Source organism: Panthera tigris, chromosome C1 (genome assembly GCF_018350195.1).
Source record: "Panthera tigris isolate Pti1 chromosome C1, P.tigris_Pti1_mat1.1, whole genome shotgun sequence".
In the NCBI taxonomy this organism is placed as follows: Eukaryota; Metazoa; Chordata; class Mammalia; order Carnivora; family Felidae; genus Panthera; species Panthera tigris.
The window spans coordinates 164,679,141-164,700,509 of NC_056667.1; the positions used below are offsets into that span (position 1 = coordinate 164,679,141).

The 21,369-nt window shown below is 37.3% G+C and overlaps 2 protein-coding genes across 4 annotated transcripts in view; both read right to left on the reverse strand.

Annotated features, from left to right (window-relative positions):
- The window catches only part of PDE11A (phosphodiesterase 11A), a 411,261-nt gene extending 390,624 nt beyond the window's left edge, over positions 1 to 20,637 (reverse strand). For 2 of the 3 annotated variants that reach the window (XM_042994778.1, XM_042994776.1), the window contains exon 1: positions 20,343 to 20,637. The gene's annotated coding sequence lies outside the window, so the exon portion shown is untranslated. The remainder of the gene's footprint in view (positions 1 to 20,342) is intronic. The other variant, XM_042994777.1, reaches the window with a different exon arrangement.
- LOC102966744 (cytochrome c 2-like) lies at positions 3 to 12,428 on the reverse strand. The gene is made up of 3 exons (XM_007083915.1): positions 12,399 to 12,428; positions 11,658 to 11,836; positions 3 to 153 (listed from the first exon to the last, which is right to left on the reverse strand). Exons 1-3 carry the CDS (start codon positions 12,426 to 12,428, stop codon positions 3 to 5), a joined length of 360 nt encoding a protein of 119 aa, XP_007083977.1.
- Positions 20,638 to 21,369: the final 732 nt, after the last annotated feature.

The following is a 21,369-nucleotide window of genomic DNA, read 5'->3' on the forward strand; positions in this document are numbered from 1 at the left end:
TTTCACGAAGATGTTGCCTGTTTCAAATACTGAATAAGATCTTCTCTCTCACTCTTCTTTTTAAGACCAGCAAAGACCATTTTAGTTCCAGGGATATATTCCTTTGGGTTCTCTAAATATTCTATCAGAGTTTCCTCTCCCCAGATAATACCTACAAAGGTGAAAATAAGTTTTAAGTTTGTGTAGTTAAATTTGTAAGGTTTACTTTCAGATGTGACCCACATATTTGAACAGAAGATTATTCCTGGATTCAATAGGAAAACTATTACAACTGGGAATACTTACAGTTTCTGATCTACAAGAAAATTCCAAAGTTAGTCTTTAGTGTTCTAGTCTTAGGGTTCCCTATAGAAATCTAATACTCACATGCTATTTAGCATGGCCTAAGGTACAGGAATAAACTTCCAACCCCAGACATGTTGGACATAAGCAGTACCCTATTCTCCTAGAATCAAAGTTCCTTCTAGAAGAGGCCTTAGAAATTAATCCAACCCCTCATTTTGAAGATGAATAAATGACCCAAAGAGAGAAGAAGAACCTGCCCTAAGATACAGACTATTTAGAGTTAAGAATGGTGACTGCTAACTCATTTTCATGTTTTTTCTTCCAATCATAACAAGTTGCCTCTATCCAAATCTCTATAAAAAACCTATGGTTTCAGGAATCCAGTTTTATAATGAGACTGAAAGGCTGTCTCTTCTTTTTTTCCTTTCTAAAACCAGTCAAAAAGAATATGGACAAAGAGAGACAGAAATACTAACTTCACTTTTGATAAAATTTATCAAACTTAATATAATTAGAAGACTACCAAAAATATAAAACCTGGACGGAGTTAAGAGGACATCTGTCACTAATGATCTCAAAAGAAGAGTTCTCCAAAGTAGGTGGTAAATCCTAAGGGGTAAGTCATAGTCCTCTGACTATGAAGCTGGCTGTGAAAATCTTCCTAAATTCAATTTGACACCACGAAGGGTCAGAGGAGCCAGGATTAAAGAAGAAAACACAGTCTGCCTTTTGATTTCCATTTGCATGGAATATCTTTTTCCAACCCTCCACTTTCAGTCTGTGTATGTCCTTACATTTAAAGTGAGTATCTCTTGGGGCACCTGGGTGGCTCAGTCAGTTGGGCATCTGACTTTGGCTCAGGTCATGATCTTGCAGTTTGTGAGTTCAAGCCCTGCTTGGGGCCCTGTGCTGACAGCTCAGAGCCTGGAGCCTGCTTCAGATTCTGTGTCTCCCCCTCTCTCTGCCCCTCCCATGTTCATGCTCCATCTCTCTGTCTCTCAATAATAAATAAATATTTTTTTTAAAAATGTTTTTTAAATAAAGTATCTGTTGTAGGCAACATATAAGTGGGTCTTAATTTTTTTTATCCATTCAGTCACTGTACGCCTTTTGATTGCAGCAGTTGGTTCACTAACATTTGAAGTAATTACTGATTGGCTGCATACTTACTGCCATTCTGTTCATTGTTTTCTGATTGTTTTTACAGGTCTTCTCTATTCCTTTCTTGTTTGCTCTCTTCCCTTGTAGTTCGATGGCTTTCTTTATTGTTACATTTAGATTCTTTTCTCTTTATTATTTTGTGCATTATTACAGGTTTTTAATTTGTGGTTACCACAAATTCAGACAGAACATTAGATTCACACAGAACAGCTTATGTGTATAGCAGTCTATATTAAGTTGATGGTCCCTTAAGTCTAAGCACATTCTAAAAGCATTAAATTTTTACTCTCTCCTCCATGTTTTTACATATATGATGTCATATTATTTTTGTTTTGTGTATCTCTTGGCTAGTTTTTGTAGACATAATTGATTTTTACTACTTTTGTGTTTTAAACTCCATACCGGCTTTGCAAGTGATTAATCTACTACCTCAACTATATGTTTCCTTTTACCTCTGAAATTTTTTCCTGTCATAATTTTTAGTTATGATATTTTCAATTAAAGAATTCTCTTTAATACTTCTTATAAGGCTTGTTTAGTGCTGATGAACTCCTTTAACTTTTTTTTTTTTCAGTCGAGTTTGTCTGGGAAACTATCTCTCCTTCTGTTCTGAATGATAACCTTACTGGGTAAAATATTCTTAGTTGTAGGTTTTTTCCTCTCAGCATTTTGAATACATCATGCTACTCCCTTCTGGCCTAAAAAGTTTATGCTGAAAAAAATCAGCTGATAGCTTTATGAGGTTTCCCTTATATGTAACTGTTTTTCTTTTCTTTTGCTGCTTTTAAAATTCTGTTTATCAGCACTTGTCTCCATTTTAATTATTTTGTGTCTTGGCGTGGACCTCCTTGGGTTCATCTTGTTAGGGGCCCTCTGTGCTTCTTGAATCTGGATGTTTGTTTCCTTCCCCAGGTTAGGGAAGTTTTCAGCTATTATTTCTTCAAATAAGTTTTCTACCCCTTTCTCTCTCCTCCTTCTGCAGCCCCTATAATGTGAATGTTATTATGCTTGATGATGTTGCAGAGGTTTTTTAACCTATTCTCATTTTTTTATTATTCTTTTGCCTTTTTGCTATTCAGCTTAGTGGCTTTCCATCACCCTGTCTTCCAGATGGCTGATAGTTCCTTTGCCTCCTCTAATCTGCTCTTGATTCCCTCTGGTGCATTTTTTAAATCTCAATTATTGAATTCTCAGCTCTGCTTCTTTTATGTTTTAAACATCTTTGTTGAAGTTGAAGTTCCTGGAGTTAAGCCACTGATTTTCAAAGCCAGATATTATGGGGATTTGTCTTCCAGTTCAAGTCCTCTGTGCCAGGAGTGCCTGGTGTGGAGTCTGATCCTCTCACGTCTCTGTGTTTGTGATGTCTCGCCTATTGTGTGCTGGGGGTTTAGTTCCCAATTGTGTTTCCACTCCTCTTAACCTTTTTGATGTGGCCTTCTCTCTATGATTAGCTGTGGAAGGTCTGTTCTGCCAATCTTCAGGTTGTTTTCAGAGTTATTTGCATAGATATAGCTGTTATCTCAGTGTATCCATGGGATGAGGTGAGCTCAGGATCGTCTCACTCTGCCATTTTCCTAAAACTCCCTGGGTTTGACTTTTTAAGATTCCACACATAATTGATATTAAACAGTATTTTTTCCTGTAACTTATTTCATTCAGCATAATGCCTTGAAGGTTCATCTAAGCTTTTGCAAATGGCAGGATTTCCTTCTTTCTCATGGCTGAATATTCCAATGTATATACATTTACCACAATCTTCTTTCTCTATTCATCTGATGATAAATACTTAGGTTGTTAACCAGTATTATTGTGGATAATGCTGCAGTGAACGTGGGGGACAGATATCTCTTCCAGATCCTATTTCATTTCCTTTGGATACATACCAAGAGATGAGATTACTAGATCATATGGTAGTTCTATTTTTAATCTTTGAGGAATCTCCACACTGTTTTCCATAATGGCTGCACCAATTTATACTTCCACCACCAGTGCACAAGTGTTTCTGTTCTCCACACCTTTGCCAACACTTGTTATTTCTTGTCTTTTTTGATGATACCAATTCTAACAGGCATGAGGTGATATCTCACTGTGGTTTTCACTTGCATGTCCCTGATAATTAGTGACATTGAACACCTTTTCATGTACCTGTTGTCCATTTATATGCCTTCTTTGGGAAAATGTCTATTCAGTTCCTCTGCCCATTTTTTTATTTGGGTTGTTTGCTTTTTCACTACTGAGTTGCATCAGTTCTTTATAGATTTTGAATATCAACCCCTGCCCATTGTGTGCTGGGGTTTAGTTCCCAATTGTGTACATATAACTTACAAAGACTTTCAGATATATAATTTACAAATATTTTCTTCCATTACATAGGTTGCTGTTCATTTTGTTGACTGTTTCTTTTGCTGTGCAGGAGCTTTTTAGTTTGACGCAGTCCCACTTAATGATTATTGTTCTTGTTGTTTGTGCTTTTGGTGTCATATCCAAAAGATCATTACAAAGATCAATGCCAAGAAGATTTTTCCTGGAGCACCTGGGTGGCTCAGTTGGTTAGGCATCCGACATCGGCTCAGGTCATGATCTCACGGTTTGTGGGTTCAAGCCCCGCATTGGGCTCTGTGCTGACAGCTCAGAGCCTGGAGCCTACTTCAGATCCTATGTCTCCCTCTCTCTCTGCTCCTCCCCCACTCATGCTTGCTCTCCCTCCCTCTCTCTCTCTCTCTCTCTCTCAAAAATAAATAAAGCTTTAAAAATTTTTTTAAAAATAAGATGTTTTCTTCTAGGAGTTTTATCATTTCAAGACTTAAATTTAATTAAGTCTTTTACCCATTTCAAGTTAATTTTTATAAGTGGTATAATATAGGAATCCAATTTCATTCTGCTACTTATTATTCTTATGTAACCAGTAAAACAAATAGCAATATTATATCCCCAAATAAGTCACAAATATTACTTAACTGATCTGACTTAGGGAAATTTTATTTCTAATTCTTAAATAATGTTAAAGCCAAACCTTCTATGCAGCTTTTAATCTTTCACAACAATCTATAATAAGAGATATATTTGTGGTAAGTTTTAATATCATTTGTAATCAATGCTAACAAGCAATAAAATTGGCAGCTAGAGAAATAAATGTTAGGTTATAACTAGTCTACAAGTTAGGACTCAAAAGTTGAGTGCTCTTATAATGTGATAATAAAATAATAAAATGACACTATAGGAAGATGTTACTTTAAAAACTAAAGAACCACATTCAAATAATAAATCTAAGTTTCAGACTTATTTATTCAACAGTCTATCAATGAGAAATCCTATTCCAATAAATGCAGTTCAACTCTGACACTTATTGCCTGGAATTAAAACTGACTCCAGAGTCCCCAGCAATTCTGCCCTCACTTCAGACACCAGGTGCAAGTTTGGGGTCCCAGGCCACCCAAAATTCTAATCAACTGGCTATAAATTAGAGGGTTCTCAGGATCCTCTCAAGTTTGATAACTTTAGCAACAATTTTCCAGAACTCAGGAAAACACTATACTTTTAATTACAGGTTTAACATAAAGGATGCAAATCAGGACCAGCAAGATAAAGAGATCCATATAATGAAGTCTGGGAAAGTCTCAAACACAGAGTTTCTGGGTCCTGTCCCTAGAGAATCAAGACTCATCACTCTTCTACTACACTGATATGCTCACCAATCAGGAACCTCAACCAGAGCTTCCAATTAAAGTGTCCAGAGCTTTTATGGGGGTTTTATTATGTAAGAATACCTATTGAGGGGTGCTTAAGCAGCTTGGTCAGTTAAGTGTCCAACTCCTGATTTCATGATCTCATGGTTTGTGGGATTAAGCTCCAGATCAGGCTCCACTCTGACAGTGCAGGGCCTACTTGGGATTCTCTCTCCCTCTCTCTCTCCCATGCTCACACTCTCTCCCTCTCTCTCTTAAAATAAATAAACATTTAAAAAAAAAACAAAGAATACCTAGTGAAACATTAGCCATGCGACAGAACTCAATTTGCAGCAACTATCCCCTAACCCTGGAAGTTGGACTGATATCACCTAGCCCAAAGCTCCAACTCTCTAATCACATAGCTGGTCTTTCAAGCTTGGCCACCCCCATCCAGAAACTATCCAGGAGCCTACCATAAGTCCCCTCATTAGCATAAACTCAGGTGGTGGTCCCAGGGCCCAAACTTGCATAAAAGAAACACTCCTATCACTTGGGAAATTCTAAGGTTTTCAGATTCCCATCTAGGAACCTGGAACAAAGACCAGACAAATTCTTTATTATAGAATACCTATTAACCAGTATTTTTGCACACACAAACACAATGACATTGTGTTAAAAACAATTACAATGATGTTTAAAAAGATTCTAAAGCACCCTTGACCAAAGATTAAGTTTTATTGTATTTTGTTTTAATATAAATTTTTATCATTATCTATGTATTTATTTTATATGTATATATGGGTGTTCTCTGAATAAAGATACGCTGACGTCCTAACCCCTACTACCTCAGAATATGGCTTTGTTTGGAAATACGGTCACTGCACCTGTGATTAGGTAACTTGAAATGAGGTCATACTGCAGTAGGATGAGCTCCCAACCTAATATGATTGGTATCCTTATAAGATAGCCACGTGAAGACAGAGACACACAGGGATCATGAAACGACAGACATTGGAGTTATGCAGCTATAGACCCAAAACACCAAGATAAATGACAAATTACCAGAAACTAGGAAGAAACAAGGAAGGATTGTCTTACAGGTTTCAGAGAGAGTATGGCCCTGCAAACATTTTGTACTTCTAGCCTTTTGATTTTGTACTTTTGATTTTGTACCTCCAGAACTGTGAGAACGTAAGTTTCTGCTATTTTAAGCCACCCAATTTATGGTACTTTGGTACAGCAGCCCTAAGAATCCAATATAGTCCTCAAGTGTTTACATATACTCTCCACCCCACTTTACCCTGGTTTGCTTGGAAACCCAAGAGAAGTCTGGGACCAAGGGTTTTGCTAGCTCTCCATCCTACTAAACTGTATTGTTCCCAACATTTCAGAAAGACAAAAAAAATCTTATTTTCACCAAAAAAGCTGTGAAAACCCTGCATGTGCTAATTTTGTTTTAACCAAACCATTTGAGTATCCACAGGTCCCTTTTCCCAATATTCTAAATAACAAAAATTTCACTGTATCTCACCTATCTGCAGTGTAAGCACCTGACAATTAGCTTTTTTGACTATAATATAAATGCCTGACATTAAACTTTTGTTTACCATGGCATCCACTTCAAAAACATCCAGTTTGAGTAAACACATTGCCAGTTACGTGAGTACATAAACAGCCAGGGTCCTCTACCCATGAAGTTAACCCCCCTTTTTAGAAAGCTCTGGTAGACTTAGATAACTACATTTGAGGACTGCTTGTTTTCCCCTTCCCATGCTTTAATTCCCACCCTTATGTTTTAAATTCACCAATAAAGAGTGAACCTGCAAAACCCTAGGCACCCCACCCTTGACTCCAATAAAAGCAGAACGCTAGACCTGCTCACTAGCTTGCTCTCTCTCTGTTTCTCTCGCGTGCTCTCTCTCCTCTCAACCTCACTGGGTGGTCCCAGGCACGCCATCTAACCTCCAGGAGTTGTGAGTAATAAATCTTGTCTTTTCAAAGTTCCCTGATAGTTGCTGATGAGGTGTGTCTTGCCATCATAATAAGAACCACAAGGCCTGGTCCAGCCACATCACCAACTTTGGTTGGGGAGATGTCTGTAGGGGCTCACTACAAGTAGTATGGGCCCAGGTGAGTGTCCCCAGGCATTTCTAGTCAATAACATCACTATAGATAGGCTAAGACCAACCCAAGACACTATCTTACTAGAAATATTAACACAGGTTAAAATAAGCAGAATCCCTCTTTTGACAAAATGAAGCTATTACATGTGCACTCAAACAAAAAACACTGTGCACAAAACGCCAACTCCTCTTTTTAAACCCTTCTCCTACAATATAGTCCACAAAGCTCAAATAAGCACAATACAAGCACTATAAAACCCATTAAGAAATTTTAAAATACCAAATTCAAATCATGTATGAAGAGTACTCACAGTTGCAATAATCTGTATTTTAAACTTCTCCAAACACCAAAGCCAGACAAAGACACCACAAGAAAACTACAAACCAGTAACTCTTGTCACTAATGCAAAAATCCTCAACAAAATACTAGCAAACTAAATCCAACTCACATTAAAAGAATTATACACTATGGCCAAATGGGATTTATCCCAGGAATGCAAGGATGATTCAATATAAGAAAATCAATTACCTTAGCATAACACATTAATAGAGCAAAAGGAAAAAGAATAGATGATTGTTTCAATACCTGCAGAAAAAAAAAATTGACAAATTCTAATATTCTTTCATGACATAAACACTCTGTAAACTAAGAATAAAAGATAAGTTGCCTAACATGAAAACAGGGATTTTTGGAAACCCCCAGATAATATCATACCCAAGGTGAAAAGCTAAAAACTTTCCCTCTAAGATCAGGAACATTTTTACCAGTTCTACTCAGAATTCCACTAGAAGTCCTAGCCTGATCAATTAGGGAATAATAAGAAATGACAGCCATCCAAATTGGAAAGGAAGAAGTAAAACCACTTCTATTCACAGATGATATGATTCTAAATATAGAAAATCCCAAAGGAGCCACAAAAATCTACTGGACTAACAAATTCAGCAAAGCAGGGTGCAAGGTCAACATACAAAGGTCAGTTGTGTTTTATATACAAGCAATGAACAATCCAAAAAGAAAATTAAGAAAACAATGTTATTTATAATAGTTTCTAAAATAATAAAATACTTAGGAAAAATTTAACCCAGGAAGTGAAAGACTCATACACTGAAAATTACAAAACATTGCTTAAAGAAATGAAAAGAGACCTAAATAAATGGAAAGTCATCCCATGTTCATACATTGGAACATTAGTGTTGCTAAAATGGCAATACCCCCAAAACAATCTATAGATACAATGCAATCTCTATCAAAAATTCCAAAATTTTTGCAGAAATGAGGAAGGTGATCCGCAAATTCACAGAATTGCAAAAGGCCCTGAACGGTTAAAATAATATCAAAAAAGAAAAACACAGCTGGAGGGCTCCACACTTCCTAATTTCAAAACTTACTACAAAACTACAGTAATAAAAACAGTAATAAAAATAGAATTGAATATGCAGCAGCAAGCCCCAACATATATGGCCAGTCTGTTTTTCAACAAGGGTATCAAGACCACTCAACTGGGAAATAATCATCTTTCAAGAAATGGAGTTGGGATAACTAGATAACCACATGAAAAAGAATGAAATTGAACTATTTCCTCACTATCAAAAATCAAATGAATATGGGTCAACAATCTAAATATAAGAGCCAAAACTATAAAAGTATTTGAAGAATACACAAGGGTAAATCTTTAGTAGGACCTTAGATTTGGTGATAGATTCGTAGATTTGGTACCAAGAAAATACCAACAAAAAAATAGATAAATGGACTTTATGCAAATTAAAAACTTCTGTGCGTCAAAGGACCTTATCAACCAAATGAAAACAAACTACAGAATAAAAGAAAATATTTGAAAATCTCCTATTCGATGAGGGTTTAGTGTCCAGAATACATAAAGAACTCTTACAAGAAAAAAGACAAACACTTCAAATAAAAAATAGGCAGAGGACATGAATACACATTTTTCCAAATATACAAATGGCCAACAAGTTGTTAAACAGAAAAATTTCAACTGAGTGAATTTAAGGATCAAATTGGCTTTATTCAATGATTTATGAATCAGGCAGCATGTAGAAAGGAGTTCAAAGGGCAACAGAAAGGGAAAGGTTTTTAAAGGCAGGAAAAGGAAGTGATAACAACAACAAGGAAGAATTATTTCAGGAAAGGTCACCTCCTTTTGGGGAACAAACCAGGTGGATTACCTTACCAGTGCCCACCAGGAAATTCCAGACTAACTGGTTAAGATTACATTCCTGGCAAAGGTTGAAACTACAATTAGGTTAGGTACTAAGCCATGGTTTGGTGTCCTGTGCCTACCACAAGTGACTCCATTTTGGGTCTGTGGTTTTCTTTTTAACAAAGCACGTTAACACATGTTCAACATCATCATTCATTAACAAAATGGAAAGCAAAATTGTGAGATACCACTTCACACCCACTAAGATGGCAATTTTATTTATTTATTTTTTTACATTTTACTTATTTTTGATAGACAGAGAGAGACAGAGCACAGTGGGGAGGGGTAGAGAGAGATGGAGACTCAGAATCCAAAGCAGGCTCCAGGCTCCAAGCTGTCAGCACAGAGCCCGACGTGGGGCTCGAACTCACAAACCACAAGATCATGACCTGAGCCAAGTTGAAAGCTTAACCAAGTGAGCCACCCAAAAGAAAAGAAAAGAACAAGCATTGGAGAGGATATAGAGAAACAGGAATTCTACATTACTGATGGGAATGTAAAATGGCAAAGCTACTGTGGAAAACAATTTGGTATTTCCTCAAAAAGTTAAATATAGATTTAACAAATGACCCACCATATACATATACATATACAAAAGAACTGAAAACAGGGACTCAAACAAATGCTTATTCACAAATATTCATAGCAACACTATCACAAGAGGCAAAAGGTGGAAACAATCCAAATATTCATCAACTGATACATGGATAAACAAATTGTGATATATACATTCAATGGAATATGATTAGCCACAGAAAGGAATGAAGCACTGATACATGCTACAACTTCAGTGAACCTTGAAAACATGCCAAGTGAAAGAAGCCAGATACAAAAGCTCATATTTTATGATTTCTTTTTTAAGACTATGTAGGCAAATCCATACAAATAGGAGGCAGATTAGAGGTTGATTAAGGGTAGGAGAAAATGGGGAGTGATTAATGGGTACAGGAGCTCTTCTGGAGTAATGAAAAAGTTTTGAAACTACAAGGAGGTGTTGATTACACAATATTGTGATACCCTAAATGTTACTGACTTGTACACTTTAAAATAGCTAATGTTGGGGCGTCTCGTGACTCAGTCAGTTAAGTGTCTGACTTCGGCTCAGGTCATGATCTCGCAGTTTGTAAGTTTGAGCCCTGCATCTGGCTCACTGCTATCAGCACAGAGCTCACCTTGGATCCTCTGTCTCCCTCTCTCTCTGTCCCTCCCCACTCATGTTCTCTCTCTCCCTCTCTCGCAAAAAATAAACAAACATAAATAAATTAATTAATTAAAAGACTAATGTTGGGGCACCTGGGTGGCTCAGTTGGTTGAGGATTTGACTCTTGATGTTGGCTAAGGTCGTGATCCCATGGTCATGGGATTGAGCCTGGGGTCAGGCTCTGTGCTGAGCGTGGAGCCTGCTTAAGATTCTCTCTCTCACCTTCTGCCCCTCTCCCTGACTTGTGCAAGCTCTCTCTAAAATAAAAGTAAATAAATTTTAAAAATGGCTAATGCTATGAGGTGTGAATTTCACCTCAATAAAAAGAATAAAAAGAAACAAAAACAAAATAAAATAAAAACCTTTCCAAACAGTAGTGTTGTACTGATCTGAAATTTGGGCCAGTAAGAAATGCAAGCCTCCAAGAACAATTCAAAATAGAGTTACAGTCTATTTTGAGTTGTACCCTATTTTTGAGGTAAATGTTAATGATATGTATGTATGTACACATATATCTGGGAATAACAAATTTCTTTGCAAAGATATTATAGTCTTTTCTAACCATTTTCAATTTTAACCCTAAAATGCTTTCTCATGTTAACTGCCATCCACCCACCTTCCACCAACAAAGAAATCACGGAATATACTTTTTCAAACTAATTTTTATAACATCCTCCCACTACTACAAATAGAAATCACTACTACAAATAGAAAACTACCATTATGCCATTAAAATATGGTTTGATCTTTTTAATTTAGCTCATGCTTTTCAACATGGATGTACTGCATAAAATGAAATACCTTGTATAGGTAAAAACCTGTGTGATCAAAAAGAAACCACGTATCTAAACATAGATCTTATGATATAAACCAGTATTTCAGTAATATAAACATGATGATTTTATTTTTAATGCAGCAAACTAGAGAATTATATCAAATCATGTCTTTTCTCTTTGCTACAAAGTTTCTAGTTCTCTCCCACAACTGCCTAGTTTTTATCTTTGTTTTTGTTAGCATCAGAAAAGAAAATCCTGGTGCTTGTCCTGTTTTTCGTCCAGGGCCAGAAAGGCCCCAGAGATTTGGACCAGTCTTGTGTTTTCCACCTTTTTCCACTGTGTGGCACTGAGCACATTTCTGAATAAAGATCTTCTCACCTGCTTTAGCATCTCCCCTTCTATCCTGCAATGAAACATTAAACCACACACCAACGTGTGTGTGTGTATGTCTATATATCAGATTTGCAAAACTGGGAAAAAAAATTCCACCATTTTAAAATGAATACTAATTATATTTAAAAAGGTAATTTAAAGTATGCATCCTTTAAAGTCTGACTGCTCAAAACCAAATATACTCTAGCACCTAATTTTATAAAGACATCATCTCATGTAACAGGTTTATTTTAAATTTCTAGCTCTAGCTACTTCAGGAACTTATACTATGGTATAAGCCTGGTTTTACTTCAGCCTTCACACAACTATAGTGATTTATCTAGGTCAATTATATTCTATTTTTAATTTTCACTTCCAAAAAGGGCATGTGCAAAACATGATGCAAAGCATATATTTCTAATTTGGTATCCCCTCATTTAAAAATAAGGATAGAACAAAGTGGAAAGGTGTTTAATTGTGATATTATAAGCACTTATATGCCTGCAATAATAGATAAAACTGTAAAATTAAAAATCATACAGAAAAGAATGAGGCCACAGCAGGCTATATGTAACACATAATTTCTCATTTACTTTACTTTCAGCTATAAACACATCTACCATGTTAGACCAAGCATTATCTCAAAGCAATCAAGTAATATTGAGTTCAGTCAGCATTTGTATGTGTTCAACACCAATGCAGTGCAAAATATACAGTTGTAAATAGGGAAGATTTTATTTTATTATACAGTGATAGACACATACAATAAAATTTGTACAAAGATATTTTGGTTAAAAGTACCCAAAACTTTGTTGCATAACTAAATAAATGTCTCCTCTAACTACAATTATGTAAAAATTGAAATAATTTCAACTTGGAAAAAATATGGAGAGGAGCCAAGATGGCAGAACAGCATGGAAGTTTTTTGTGTGTCTCGCATCCATGAAATACAGCCAGACCAACACTAAACCATCCTACACACCTAGAAAACTGATTGGAGGATTAATACAACAATCTGCACAACCTGAGCCACAGAATTCAGCAGGAATTCACCCCAAAAGAAAGAGCACGAAGAAACGACAGCCAAGGATTTAACCAACACAGATACAAGCAAGATGTCTGAACCAGAATTTAGAACCACGATAAGAATACTAGCTGGAGTTGAAAATAGATTAGAATCCCTTTCTGCAGAGATAAAAGAAGTAAAAAATAGCCAGAATGAAATTAAAAATGCTATAACTGAGCTGCAATCACGGATGGATGCAGCAGTGGCAAGGATCAATGAGGCAGAACAGAGAATCAGTGATATAGAGGACAAACTTACAGAGAATAATGAAGCAGAAAAAAAGAGGGAGATTAAGGCAGAAGAGCACGACTTAAGTATTAGAGAAATCAGTGACTCATTAAAAAGGAACATCAGAATCATAGGGGTCCCAGAAGAGAAAGAGAAAGAGAAAAAGATAGGGGTAGAAGGGTTATGTGAGCAAATCATAGTGGAAAACTCCTAACCCGGGGAAAGACACAGACATCAAAATCCAGGAAGCACAGAGGACCCCCATTAGATTTAACAAAAACCTACCATCAACAAGGCATATCATAGTCAAATTCACAAAATACTCAAGCAAGGAGAGAATCATGAAAGCAGCAAGGGAAAAAAAGTCCCTAACATACAAGGGAAGACAGATCAGGTTTGCAGCAGACCTATACACAGAAACTTGGCAGACCAGAAAGGAGTGGCAGGATATATTCAGTGTGTTGAATCAGAAAAACATGCAGCCAAGAATTCTTTATCCAGCAAGGCTGTCATTCAAAATAGCAGGAGAGATAAAAAGTTTTCCAGACAAACAAAAATTAAAGGAGTTTGTGACCACTAAACCAGCCCTACAAGAAATTTTAAGAGAGACTCTCTGAGGAGAAAAGATGAAAATACGTATATATAAATAAAAAAATACCAAAAGCAACAAAGATTAGAAAGGACCAGAGAACCCACCAGAAACTCCAACTCTACAAGCATCATAATAGCAATAAATTCATATCTTTCAGTACTCACTCTAAACATCAATGGACTCAATGCTCCAATCAAAAGACATAGGGTAACAGAATGGATAAGAAAGAGACCCACTTTAGACCTAAAGACACCTTCAGATTGAAAATAAGGGGATGGAGAACCATCTATCATGCTAATGGTCAACAAAAGAAAGCCGGAGTAGCCGTACTTACATCAGACAATCTAGACTTTAAAATAAATACTGTATCCAGAGATGCAGAAGGGCATTATATCATAATCAAGGGGTCTATAGACCAAGAAGACCTAACAATTGTAAAATTTATGTGCCAAATGTGGAAGCACCCAAATATATAAATCAATTAATCACAAACATAAAGAAACTCATAGATAGTAATACCATAATAGTAGAAGACTTCAACACCCCACTCACAGCAATGGACAGATCATCTAATCAAAAAGTCAACAAGGAAACAACGGCTTTGAATGACACACTGGACCAGATGGACTTAACAGATATATTCAGAACATTTCATCCTAAAGCAGCAGAATATACATTCTTCTCCAGTGCACATGGAATGTTCTCCAGAATAGACCATATACTGGGACACAAATCAGCCCTAAGTAAGTACAAAAAGATCAAGATCATACCGTGCATATTTTCAGACCACAACGCTATGAAACTCGAAATCAACCACAAGAAAAAATTTGGAAAGGTAACAAATACTTAGAGACTGAAGAACATCCTACTAAAGAATGAATGGGCTAACCAAAAAGTTAAAGAGGAAATTAAAAAGTATATGGAAGTCAATGAAAATGATAACACCACAACCCAAAACATCTGGGACGCAGCAAAGGAGGTCATAAGAAGAAACCATATAGCAATCCAGGCCTTCCTAAAGAAAGAAGAAAGATCTCTGGTGCATAACCTAACCTTACACCTTAAGGAGCTGGAAAAAGAACAGCAAATAAAACCCAAAACCAGCAGAAGACAGGAAATAATAAAGATAAGAGCAGAAATTAACACTATCGAAACCAAAAAAAACCCAGTAGAACAGATCAATGAAAGAACCAGAAGCTGGTTCTTTGGAAGAATTAACAAAATTGATAAACCACTAGCCAGCTTGATCAAAAAGAAAAAGGAAAGGACCCAAATAAATAAAATCAAGAATGAAAGAGGAGAGATCACAACCAACACAGCAGAAATAAAAACAATAATAAGACAATATTATGAGCAATTATATGCCAATAAAATGGGTAATCTGGTAGAAATGGACAAATTCCGAGAAACATATACACTACCAAAACTGAAACAGGAAGAAATAGAAAATTTGAACAGACCCATAACCAGTAAGGAAATCGAATTAATTATCAAAAATCTCCCAAAAAACAAGAGTCCAGGGCCAGATGGCTTTCCAGGGGAATTCTACCAAACATTTAAGGAAGAGTTAACACCTATTCTCTTGAAACTGTTCCAAAAAATAGGAATGGAAGGAAAACTTCCAAACTCTTTCTATGAAGCCAGCATTACCTTGGTTCCAAAACCAGACAGAGACCCCACTAAAAAGGAGAACTATAGGCCAATTTCCCAGATGAACATGGATGCAAAAATCCTCAAGATATTAGCCAACCAGATCCAACAATAAATTAAAAAAACTATTCACCACAACCAAGTGGGATTTATACCTGGGATGCAGGGCTGGTTCAATATCTGCGAAACAATTAATGTGATTCATCACATCAATAAAAGAAAGGACAAGAACCATATGATCCTCTCAATAGATGCAGAGAAAGCATTTGACAAAATACAGCATCCTTTCATGATAAAAACCCTCAAGAAAGTAGGGATAGAAGGAGCATACCTCAAGATCATAAAAGCCATATATGAATGACCCAACGCTAATATCCTCCTCAATGGGGAAAAACTGAGAGCTTTCCCCCTAAGGTCAGGAACAAGACAGGGATGTCCACTCTCGCCACTGCTATTCAACACCATATTGGAAGTCTTAGCCTCTGCAATCAGACAACACAAAGAAATAAAAGGCATCCAAATCAGCCAGGAGGAGGTCAAACCTTCACTTTTTGCAGATGATATGATACTCTATATGGAAAATCCAAAAGATTCCACCAAAAAACTGCTAGAACTGATTCATGAATCCAGCAAAGTTGCAGGATATAAAATCAACGCACAGAAATCAGCTGCATTCCTACACACCAACCATGAAGTGACAGAAAGAGAAATCAAGGAACTGATCCCATTTACAGTTGCACCAAAAACCATAAAATACCTAGGAATAAATCTAACCAAAGAGGTGAAAAATCTATACACTGAAAACTATAGAAAGCTTATGAAAGAAATTGAAGAAGACACAAAAAAATGGAAAAAGATTCCATGCTCCTGGATAGGAAGAACAAATATTGTTAAAATGTCAATACTACCCAAAGCAATCTACATATTCAATGCAATACGTATCAAAGTAACACCAGCATTCTTCACAGAGCTAGAACAAATAATCCTAAAATTTGTTTGGAACCAGAAAAGACCCCCGAAGAGCCAAAGCGATCTTGAAAAAGAAAACCAAAGCAGGAGGCATCACAATCCCAGACTTCAAGCTATACTACAAAGCTGTAATCATCAAGACAGTAGGGTACTGGCACAAGAACAGACACTCAGATCAATGAAACAGAATAGAGAACCCAGAAACGGACCCACAAACGTATGGCCAACTAATCTTTAACAAAGCAGGAAAGAATATCCAATGGGATAAAGACAGTCTCTTCAGCAAGTGGTGCTGGGAAAATTGGACAGCGACATGCAGAAAAATGAACCTGGACCATTTTCTTACACCATACACAAAAATAAACTGAAAATGGATGAAAGACCTTAATGTAAGACAGGAAGCCATCAAAATCCTTGAGGAGAAAGCAGGCAAAACCTCTTTGATCTTGGCCACAGCAACTTCCTACTCAACATGTCTTCAGAGGCAAGGGAAAGAAAAGCAAAAATGAACTACTGGGACCTCATCAAAATAAAAAGCTTTTGTACAGCTAAGGAAACAATCAGCAAAACTAAAAGGCAACCAACAGAATGGGAGAAGATATTTGCAAATGACATATTAGATAAAGCGTTAGTATCCAAAATCTATAAAGAACTTATCAAACTCAACACCCAAAAAACAAATAATCCAGTGAAGAAATGGGCAAAAGACACGAATAGACACTTCTCCAAAGAAGACATCCAGATGGCCAGGTGACACATGAAAAAATGCTCAACATCACTCATCATCAGGGAAATACAAATCAAAACCACGATGAGATACCCCCTCACACCTGTCAGAATGGCTAACATTAACAACTCAAGCGACAACAGATGTTGGCGAGGATGCGAAGAGGATCTCTTTTGCGTTGTTGTAGGGAATGCAAACTGTTGCAGCCACTCTGGAAAACAGTATGGAGGTTCCTCACAAAACTAAAAATAGAACTACCCTACGACCCAGCAATTGCACTACTAGGCATTTATCCAAGGGACACAGGTGTGCTGTTTCGAAGGGACACATGCACCCCAATGTTTATAGCATCACTATCAACAATAGCCAAAGTATGGAAAAAGCCCAAATGTCCATCGATGGATGAATGGATAAAGAAGATGTGGTATATATATACAATGGAGTATTAGTCGGCAATCAAAAAGAATGAAATCTTGCCATTTGCAACTATGTGGATGCAACTAGAGGGTATTATGCTAAGTGAAATTAGTCAGTCAGAGAAAGACAAAAATCATATGACTTCACTCATATGAGGACTTTAAGAGACAAAACAGATGAACATAAGGGAAAGGAAACAAAAATAATATAAAAACAGGGAGAGGAACAAAACAGAAAGACTCATAAATACTGAGAATAAACTGAGGGTTACGGGAGGGGTTTTGGAAGGGGGATGGGCTAAATGGGTAAGGGGCACTAACGAATCTACTCCTGAAATCATTGTTGTGCTATATTCTAACTAATTCAGATGTAAAATTTAAAAAATCAAAAATAAAATAAAAAAAATAAAAATAAAACAAAAACAACAAAAAAGGAAAAAATGTAGTTTGAAATGCTAATGAATGCAGTACCCAGGTTTTATTTACCTGCTCTTTGAAGAATGGGTGCGAGAGGTGGGGGATGGAGTTTAAAATGAGTGTTACTATTAAAGAAATCATGAAAATACCTAATTCTCTGCCAGTACAGTTTTAATCACATTTTCTCTTTATAACTCTACTGAGAAATTGAAAGTGTTCGTGTCATTCTGATGTTGAAAAATACAGTATTGTTTAAGTAAAGTTAGCTATTACTCAGAGAGAGGCTAGTACTTCCCATACAGTAACCTGCAAAGTTGGTATCTCCCTAATTTTTTTAAATCTATGTGGAAACCCCAAACAATGTTAATAATACACCTAAAGGGAAAACAGAAATTTTCTTTGGGTCAACTAACAACTAAGCTATTAATAAGTGTTTTCGATCTGATAAAAAGCAGAGTAAGGAAACTCACTTTACCCAGGAGAAGCTTACTTTTAAATTTCAAACTTCACTCAAAACACTGCATTCAATTTCTACTTATATGAGTTCTATCAAGTCTCTGTATAGTCACAGAATTCAGTGAGCCTTTAAATAGGGTCCATAGAGAAAAGAACTTTAGTCACAAATACAAACTTACAGACTTTTAGCAAAATGCATTCACAATAATCATAAAGCTCATTTTAAAATACAAAATGTCATCTATGTACTAGCTAAAGAATCATTTCCAATTTTTATATAAAGTAGAAAAATCAGGTTGATTCTTATTAAATGTTACTGATAACTCAGGAAATCAGACATTTTTCTTAAAAAGGAAAAAAAAAACACTCTTTCCTCAAATAGATTTCACATGCAAGTCACTTATAAGAAAATTTCCATTGTCACTGTTCAAACTACCAATATTTACTACAGTTAAGACATTCACTGTTGCCATCTTCAATCACTAGTGTGCCAGTACCTTCAAAGTGTCTTGAAACCAATAGATTCCACAACAGTAGTAAGGGAGGGGCAGGAAGACTAGGAAGGATATCAAGGGAATCCATTTTGCATCTAGTAACATTTAGTTACTAAGAAGAAATATAATGTTGTACACCTGAAACTTTTATAATGTTACACGCTAATTTTACTGAAATGGGCAGAGATGTGACACCTGGTATGAGAATGATCGCTCTTCCAAGAATGAAGTCATTCTAATGATAAATAGGATTAGAGTAACAAACTCATACATGCTTCTGTGGGCCAGGCATAGTTAAGTGCTTTATATATTATTAATATTTTTACAACGTGAGAAAGATACCGCTAATATCTATTTTTGCAGATGAAGAAAATGAGGCAGACAGAAGTTAAGTGGCTTATTTGAAGTCACAAGTTGGTAAGAAGTGGAGAGAGATAGTGAAAGATAAGAGGAAGAGCAATTTTAAATCTCTTTTAACAAGTCCCTTTTAAGAACATCTAAGCAACCCTGTGTTGAACAAAATGTATGATACACTGCAGATGCTTAAAGAGGAGTAAGTAAAATGCTTTTAAATACTGGTATTTACCATTTAAATACTGGTATTTGCCATTTCCAATTTTGCCCATAAAAATAGGGATGTGGTAAGAACAATCAAGGCACGGATAAAGCTTTCCAGATTTACAAAACCCACATAACTGAAGCAATAAAGCGGGAGGAGGAACTCATTAGAATATTTGGAGCATGAGTACTACACAGACTAAAAGATAAAGTGGGATTCTGCTGCTGTAGCGGAAAAAGTACCGCAGTGGAAGGTATCAAGATGAAATGATCCTGGGTAAATCACTACAGGTCTATGAACCCATCCCCCCACCCCCACCCCCAGATGTCTACGGCCTTTCCCTCTGAATCTGCCATGCCTGAATCCCTAAACTGGAGTAAGAATCCAGCTTTCCAAACTGCCAATCTGGGCTCTTCCATGCCACCACACCCATTTTGAGGCTGACTTCTGCCAAACGTGGGTGGAAGACTCGGGTCAAAATCTGTTCCACACATGGGGCACCTGGGTGGCGCAGTCGGTTAAGCGTCCGACTTCAACCAGGTCACGATCTCGTGGTCCGTGAGTTCAAGCCCCGTGTCAGGCTCTGGGCCGATGGCTCGGAGCCTGGAGCCGGTTTCTGATTCTGTGTCTCCCTCTCTCTCTGCCCCTCCCCCGTTCATGCTCTGTCTCTCTCTGTCCCAAAAATAAATAAAAAAACGTTGAAAAAGAAAAAATTTTTTTAAATCTGTTCCACACAGAAATCACAGAAGCTGCAGAGAGGCCCCTCACTAGAAACAGTCTTACGCTGCACTTAAGGGACCTAGACGCCACCAGGCTAGGGCTAAGGGGAGCCTCTTACTAGCAGAACGGTTGGATACTCCTCTTTGGGTGAACCCTAGCCCAAACTGCATCGGCCCGTAACCAGTGAGCGCTCGGATCACAAGACTGCGGTGCCCACTCCTTCTCAGCCAGTCTCATACCTACCACAGGGTCAGCGGCTCCGCCTACCACCTCCCTGGCGAACGCTTGGCAGTCATCGAGGCCGCTGCGGGGCCAGAACCCGCGCCGCACGTTTAAGGTTGACCGTCCCACAGTAGCGCCTCAAACACCTGAGCTAGAAGCCCAGCGGGCATGTGCTTCCGGTGGGCGCCAACCAATGGCAGGCCAGGCTCCATCCGCACTGCTGATTGGCTCCCATATCCCGCAAGGTGGCAACTCTCGCAGGAGTTTAAACTCTGGTACGTGCTGTGCCGTTACTGGCTGAACCAAAGTGGGACAAGAGTGAACGTTCCTTAAACACAGATATGCCAAGCCCATTTTTTTGTTTAACTTTTGAATAATCGAAGAGCTAAATTATCTATGTATATTGACAATGTGTCCCAGTTCTTGTTTGAAATAGGAACTCAATGTTTTATGAATGGTCCATTAGCATTTGATTGCAGGAATCCTATCGCGTCAACAAAAGAATAAAACAAGTGCTTACTATGGGCAAAGCACTGTGCCAAGCACCTTGGACAAAAACTGAACTGCAGCTCCAATTTTCTGAGTTACAATTCAACTGGGATAAGATTTAAATACATTAAAAGTTAAATCATTATAGGGGCACCTGGATGGCTCAGTCGGTTAAGCCTCCAACTTCCACTCAGGTCACAATCTGCCAGTTGGTGGATATGAGCCCCACATTGGGCTCTGTGGTTACAGTTCAGAGCCTGGAGCCTGCCTGGGATACTGTGTCTCCCTCTCTCTGTCCCTCTCTGCTTGCACTCTTTCTCTCTCTCAAAAATAAATAAACATTAAAAAAATATTTTTAAGTTAAATAAATGAGCTACATTTCAAAAAATACAATAATATAAGAACTGACAGCAAGGTTGCAAGTTCTTTGCTAATTGCCAAAAATGCGGAACAAAGTATGAATAGAAACAGAGAGAATGAGAAATGAAGGGGCCAGGAAGGGAAATATGGAAGGAAGGACTGAAAAAGCTACAAGATGATGAGGGTATTGAAGGCAGAA